Source organism: Engraulis encrasicolus, chromosome 19, assembly GCF_034702125.1.
Source record: "Engraulis encrasicolus isolate BLACKSEA-1 chromosome 19, IST_EnEncr_1.0, whole genome shotgun sequence".
Lineage (NCBI taxonomy): Eukaryota > Metazoa > Chordata > Actinopteri > Clupeiformes > Engraulidae > Engraulis > Engraulis encrasicolus.
In genome coordinates, this window is record NC_085875.1 from 12090889 (window position 1) to 12098388 (window position 7500).

Consider the following 7500-nt stretch of genomic DNA (forward strand, 5'->3'; position numbering starts at 1 on the left):
CATATTTCATTCAAGGCAAGGCAAGGCAAGGCAAGTTTATTTATATAGGGCATTTCATACACAGGTGCAACTCAATGTGCTTCACAAAGTTAACAAATGTAAATGAAAGGAAGCAGGGAAGAAAGAAGGAAATAAATTTGAGTCAAAAGACATTTAAAATAATAATAAAATAAAATCAAAAAAATAAATAAACATAAAAATAAAAATAATATTAATAAAAAAAAGAATGTAAGCTAGGGGAAAGCATCTGAGAACAGCTTTGTCTTGAGTCTAGATTTAAGCTATCTATAGTGGGTGCATTTTTTACGTCATCAAGATGGATTCATATTTCATCTCTCCACCCCAGGTGCAGAACAACTTGGACGGTTGCTACTACGCGGTGAAGCGTATCCAGGTGAACCCCATGAGCCGCCAGTTCCGCCGCATCAAAGGGGAGGTGACGCTGTTGTCGCGACTCAACCATGAGAACATTGTGCGTTACTACAATGCCTGGATCGAGCGGCACGAGACCCCCGCCACCTGCGTCCTGACCAGCAGCGAGAGCTCTGCCGCCCAGAGCACCCCAGAGAGGGGAGGAGGAGGAGGAGGAGGAGGAGAAAGAGGAGGGGGTGTTGGTGTTGGTGGAGGAGCGGCACACACAGGACCACCACGGACGCCCAGTGGCAGGGTGGCAGGTATGTAGCATAGCATTCCGTTTTCCATTAGTCACCAGATATTGTCTGAAAAGATAGTGATTCTCACGCCTAGGCTCTTGGTTTTGCCTCGCCATCTTTTCACCAGTAGAATATCAAAATATCCAGGCAGAAAGTGAGCGGCATATTTTTCTCCAGCAGAAATGCCGTTATAAAGGGCTGCTGGATGATCGATGAAGATTTATTGTTCTTGCAGAGTCTAAATTTGGTGAACCTTTTCAGAACTGCCTCCGCACCTCGGCTGATTGATTGACTATGATTACACATTTTACAGGACATAAAAGTATAAACACCTGATTAAGCCTTTGAGGTCAAGCATTGCCCTGTTTTTCATTTGTGGCAGAAAAAGGCACAGCCATACTGTACAACAGGGATATTCAATTATATTTCAACGAGGGCCATTTTTTCAAATTCCTCCCAGTAAAGGGGCCGAACTATATGTCTGTATTATGGTTGCAGACTGTCAATTAAAAAAATATGGGAGACTTCATTGAAGTGGAGGGTCTGGGGGTCCTCCCCCAGAAAATTTTGCATTTCTTAGATGTAACTTCCTGCATTTTAACGTCCCGTGTCCCGTTTCAGCATGATAAAGGAGCCCATACTTTTATCTCTAAATTCCAAAAAAACGATTCTGTATTTGAAGGGGCTTGTGAGGGGCCAGAACCTTGCTGTCCAAGGGCCGCATCTGGCCCCAGGGCCGCCATTTGAATAGCCCTGCTGTACAGTATTGTGAATGTTATGGCTGTGATGAAGGGAATGTTTGGTATTGCTGTTCATGATACTTGTGTAGTTACTGTGACTAGTTAAAGCTCACACATCCAGGCGTCTCACCTGGGAGCAGGACCAAATTAGCACAGACAAATAAAATCTGAAAAAAGCCCACTTAAACACAGATTTTTTATTATATGTTAAAGCAGACTTTATGTGTCTATCATAATATTTGTGTCGTCTATCTTGCAGTCCCTGAATGAGCTTAGACTACCTGATTATTATTGTTTTTTTTTTTTTTTAAATTTTAATTATTATTTTTTTTATTGTTGCTTTTTCATAATGCTTTGCCTGTGTCGTGTGCCATCCATCTCACCACCTAGCGGCGGGTCCTCGTCTGAACGAGCTTGGCCTTCCTGAGCTGGACGTGGAGGATGTGGCGCCCCCCGCTGCCCTGGCCAGCTCAGTGGAGTGGAGCACCTCCATAGAGAGATCCTCTAGTGCACGCTGCAGTGCCCCGGACACCAGCAGCAGCGGAGACGATGAAGAGGAGGAGGAGGAGGCTGACGTCTTCGGACCTTCATTCCTGTAAGAGAAGAGTGTGTGCGTGCGTGCGTGCGTGCGTGCGTAAATGGATTTTTGTGAAAGGAGGGAGACGATGAAGAGGAGGAGGAGGAGGCTGACGTCTTTGGACCTTCATTCCTGTAAGAGAAAGTGTGTGCGTGCGTGCGTAAATGGATTTTTGTGAAAGGAGGGAGATGAGGAGGAGGAGGAGGCGGAGGAGGAGGCTGACGTGTTAGGAGGACCATCATTCCTGTAAGAGAATTAGTGTGTAGGTGACGGTGTGTGCCTGGTTCTGTGTGTGTGATACAGTATGCTTGGGAATGATGGGAGAAGGGTTGGTTGTTGGGGATATGCATTGATGTGTGTGTGTGTGTGTGTGTGTGTGTGTGTGTGTGTGTGTGTGTGTGTGTGTGTGTGTGTGTGTGTGTGTGTGTGTGTGTGTGTGTGTGTGTGTGTGTGTGTGTGTGTGTGTGTGTGTGTGTGTGTGTGTGTGTGTGTGTGTGTGTGTGTGTGTGTGTGTGTGTTCAGTGGTGTGAATATGCATGCATGTATGTCTGTGTTCTTAATGTCTATTTTCATAATGGTATTACTGCTTGTCCATTTTCCAGAACGTCTGATGGTGACTCAGAGAGTGACATCATCTTTGAGAATGGGGACGACAGTGAGAGCAACTATACTCCAGTGAGTCTCTTATCTCATTGTCTCACATTTTACATTTTTATGTACACAGCTCTGGCGCTTTACCATTTTCTCTCAGGAGCTCCGAGGTGAAAAGATTACCTTTTTTTCCAGAACTTTTTATTCAAGTAGTAATGACTGCATATGGGTTGTTGTTCTCCACAATCCGTGCCATGTTAATGTTGTGGTGTAACAAAATAGATAAAAGACTATCATGAAGGTAAAACTAGCTGATATCCCGTTGATGCTGAAAACACCTACAAAAACACCTGCTACATGCCTAAGCCATTTTGGGAGAAGGCACTGTCAGCTTGTAAAAACTTAATATCACAGTCTCTGTAGCACATACAAACAAAAAAATATATTGCATTCCTTCAGCTGTAACATACTAACATGTTTAATAAAAACAAGTCAAATCTCAGTAGCCTGAATACTGTGTCATGTAGCCTCAGGCACTACAGTCAATGTTGCACTATGCAGCATCAATGGGGATAACAGACATATCATGAATAACCAGCAGCTAATAACAGGTATACCACAGGAAAATGCTGTCCCTTTGTTATCACTGTCATTGTCATGGAGAGACATGTATGTTTTTGCATTGTCAGGAGGAGCCGAGCAAGAGGGCAGGTACAGTGGACACAGCGGAGAGCTCAGACGCAGAGAAGACCCCTCTCATAGCCCACTACCTTTACATACAGGTCAGTTTGCCAAACATTTCCCCACCAGGCTGTCCCTAGAACATTCACATATGCTTCAGTATAGTTGAATTGACAGTTTTGTGCTAATTTGTTGTATTAAGCCTGTGTGAGTAGAGTTCATATTATCTGAGCTGATGCGTTAGTTTTCTTGCACTTTTGTGACTGCATTCTCCCTCCACCAGGGGTCAGTGTTGTCCAGTGTTGGCCCTGTTGTCCTTTTCTGCGCAGAGACCTTGATGATAAATACTTGAAGGGTTCTGTTGCCGTGGTGCTGAAGCTGCGCTCTCATAAGATACACTGTAGATGGACAGACAGATGGGTGTGCTGCTTTTTTGATCTTAAACTGATACTGAAGTAAAGTGCAGCAGCATCATGGAACACAAAGAAACTATGATGACAAAAGCAAGAAAGGGACAATCTAAAAACAATAAAGCAAATTATTAAAGTTTCCCCCTCTCGTTCTGTGCCTATGTCCACTGCTTAGATGGAGTACTGTGAGAAGAGCACTCTGAGGGACACCATCGACCAGGCTCTGCACCTGGACAACAGCCGCCTGTGGAGGCTCTTCAGGGAGATTCTGGATGGCCTGGCCTACATCCACCAACAGGTTCGCTTGTCTCCGTATCACTATGTGGTCATGATTAGCCATACATTTTGCCTAGAAATTAACCATACATTTTGCATTTGACATGTATTAAGTTCATTATGTCTAACTATGTAACTTCAACACTTAGGGGTTTCTTTTGCCTTAAGACAGGTAAAAGTTTTCATCTTGATGAAGACGGAAGTAACACAGTCGAAACAAGTCAGGAAAAAGATAAAAACTTTTACATGTCTTAAGGCAAAGGAAACCCCTAAGTGTGTAACATACATTTTACAGATGTGTCCTTATCTCCTTATCTCTGTTTTGATCATTACCAGCTTTACATACATTCATTCATCAGGCTTGTTTATCCTCTGCCAAGTGTCTGGTCATTGCTTGCTCATGCGTCTGGTTGCATTGACACAGGAGAAGTGTCTTTTTCTCCACTATCTGGTACTTGATTTGATCTATAAATTCCGTCTGACGTATGACATGCAGCCCTTGGTGTAAGTTTACAGTTATGTTGAAAGGCAGCCTTGGTGTAATGATTCAGGAGTTGGACGGCAGATCATAGGGTTGCAGGTTCAATTCCCACCCTTACCAATCCCTTCCTTCCCCCATGGCTGAAGTTGCTTTGGATAAAAGCGCTTGCTAACTGTAATGTAATGTAATGTAATGTAATAAATAGAGATGCTCTGGATCTGGTTCCGGTTCCGGTTCCGGCAGGATAATAGGGTTTTTCACAGGATCCGGGTCCGGCAGGATCTTACGCAGTGGATCCGGTATCCGGCAAGTTACCTAAAAATCAGGATCTGGTGCATCTCTAGCCTAGGCTTTTCAGTCAGTCTTTCACAACCCCAATCACTGCATGGAGTGAAAGCCCTTTGGAAGCGGCCGTTGCAGGCAGTGTGGCAGTAAGCCAATGAGTCTTAAAAATAGTTTGAGCCAACGTAATAAAAAGGGCCCATGTTTGCGAGTAGACTATACGTTTCAACCCTTTTGTAGGATCCGGTATCCGTTTACGGCAGGATCTTAAGCAGTTGATCCGGTATCCGGCAGGATCCTAAAAATCAGGATCCGGTGCATCTCTAATAATAAATGTCATGTTATGTAATGTAATGTAATAATGTAAAATGGGAATGATGGGATGAAGAAGGAGGAGGATTGAGTCAAGGCAGGTGTTAACCAGCTGTGTGATTTGGAGAAAGCGAGAGAGGGCGACAGAGTGAAGGAGTGTGTCCGTCCGAGGAAACAGGAAATGTGTTAAGCAACAAAACGGAGGGGTCAGCTTGTAATGGAGTTCCGATGTTGGAGGAGGTCGGAGGGCCAATTCCCAACCGGTAATAACACATTAAAGACATATGGCCTGCAGAGAGAGTGAGTAAGGAAAAGAGCAAGAAAAATCAGAGTATCAGAGTGAAATAACGAGAAGAGACTGGGTACTTTTGAGGAATTCTGAAAGGAATTGATAACCACTCACTTTCATTCACACTTCCTTTCATTCATGAAAATCCCTCATCATGGGGAGAGGGAGGGAGGGAGAGAAGGAGAGAGAGAGAGAGAGAGAGAGAGAGAGAGAGAGAGAGAGAGAGAGAGAGACAGAGACAGAGACAGAGACAGAGAAAGAGAGAGATTTAACTTAGCAGGTGAGCACTTTAGTATAGAGAGAGAGAGAGGGAGATGGATGGATGGATGGACGGATGGATGGACAAGCTCCTGTTATGCTGGACCTGCAACAGAGGACCACCTCATCCCTTCTTCTCTCTTTTTTTTGCACTCTTTTCTTTCTCTTCTCCCCTATCTTCCTCTGCAGGGAATGATCCATCGGGACCTGAAGCCAGTGAATATTTTTCTTGACTCCCAGGATCATGTGAAGATTGGGGACTTCGGCTTGGCTACGGATCATCCGGCCAATGTGGTGAGCACATTGATCTAGAAATGTGTGCGTGCGTGTGCGCGCGCGCGCGTGTATGTGTGTGTGTATGTGTATGTGTATGTGTATGTGTGTCTGCAAGCTTTCATGTGTGTACACATGTGTAGTGTGTATGTGCACACTGTAAATATGTGTGTGCGTGTGTGTCGGTTCGCAAACTTGCGTGTTCGCGCATGTATGTGTGTGTGCACGCGTGAGATTGTGTGTGTGTGTGTGTGTGTGTGTGTTGCATCATGTGTGTTCTGCTTGTCTCTCCCCTCTTCAGGCTGCCGGGAAGCTGGAGGTGGAAGAGGGGAGCTCTGGGCCGGTGCTGAAGCCGGACCCTACAGGTGAGCTGGAGCCAAGCACAGCACAGCACAGCACAGCGCAGCACAGCGCAGCGCAGCGCAGCGCAGCGCAGCACAGCACAGCGCAGCGCAGCGCAGCGCAGCGCAGCACAGCACAGCACAGCACAGCACAGCACAGCACAGCACAGCACAGCATCTCCCACTCAACACCTCACACTCATCCAAGAAGGTTCTGGAAGTTTTCACTTAGTCTTGCACAGCAGGCCTGACACACACACGCACACGCACACGCGCACACACACACACACACACACACACACACACACACACACACACACACACACACACACACACACACACACACACACACACACACACACACACACACACACACACACACACACACACACACACACACACACACACACACACACACAGCAATGTGTTTGAATCTCACTTAAGGGGGATTTTTCTTGTTCCTTCAAAAAGAAGAAGGGGAAAAAAAAACATCCCGAGGGTGTGAGGTGTGGACTTTTTCTGACCTTTTTCACAAGTTCAAGAGCTGCAAAATGAGCCTGTATTTAGTGAGAGACAGATGACTGTCGGGCAGCAAAGGTAAACTTTTAGACGAACAAGGTTCGAACACCTGCGCCTTCCCTAATTGATCTCTTTCCTCAGCTTAGTTTGTTTAGGTTGGTCTGAGCCTAGTTCGGGCCCAAAGGGAACAAGATTTCCATATTTCGCTTTGTCTTGGAGTTCACTAAGTCCACTTGCAAAGTTCATTCTTTGAAAACGAGGTTATGGTCCTTTAAAACACTTCTTTGTTTCTTTCTTTCTGTTGGTTTTTGGACTACACTCTGGCACCCATTCATTTAGGGAGTTGGATGAAAAACATAAACAAATATGGTGACACACACACACACACACACACACACACACACACACACACACACACACACACACACACACACACACACACACACATAGAGTACATGTCCAGTTAAACTGCTAGTATAAGCCCCTGGGCGGCCGGGCACATGCATACAGGATGCATTCATAAACACCACGGCCAAGCAGGATATGCTGCATTACAGCCACGCTGCAGTACAAACACAGAAAGACCTTTTGGTCCAGCGCTCTGCCGTTTGACGTCAGAGAGAGTGCTGTTTCTAGAGGGAAAAACAAGATCATGCAAATGAAGAGTTTTGTTGTAAAAACGGTGTATCCACCACCATTTTTGACTTTTGCATTTTAAAAGTTTTTTGAGTGCGAGCTCCAGACTTTCTGATATTGTATTACCCGCATTTCATTGTTGGAAATGACTGTTTAGAAGTCCTTTCACCTATGTGTGAAT

The 7500-nt window shown here is 45.2% G+C and overlaps 1 protein-coding gene across 2 annotated transcripts in view; it reads left to right on the forward strand.

Moving 5' to 3' along the window:
• The window catches only part of eif2ak4 (eukaryotic translation initiation factor 2 alpha kinase 4), a 109922-nt gene that overhangs the window by 14307 nt on the left and 88115 nt on the right, over window positions 1–7500 (forward strand). For both annotated transcript variants that reach the window (XM_063183651.1, XM_063183652.1), the window contains exons 13-19: window positions 347–674; window positions 1784–1988; window positions 2573–2645; window positions 3251–3343; window positions 3828–3950; window positions 5740–5844; window positions 6125–6188. In XM_063183651.1, coding sequence (XP_063039721.1) covers window positions 347–674; window positions 1784–1988; window positions 2573–2645; window positions 3251–3343; window positions 3828–3950; window positions 5740–5844; window positions 6125–6188 — 991 coding nt within the window. The remainder of the gene's footprint in view (window positions 1–346; window positions 675–1783; window positions 1989–2572; window positions 2646–3250; window positions 3344–3827; window positions 3951–5739; window positions 5845–6124; window positions 6189–7500) is intronic.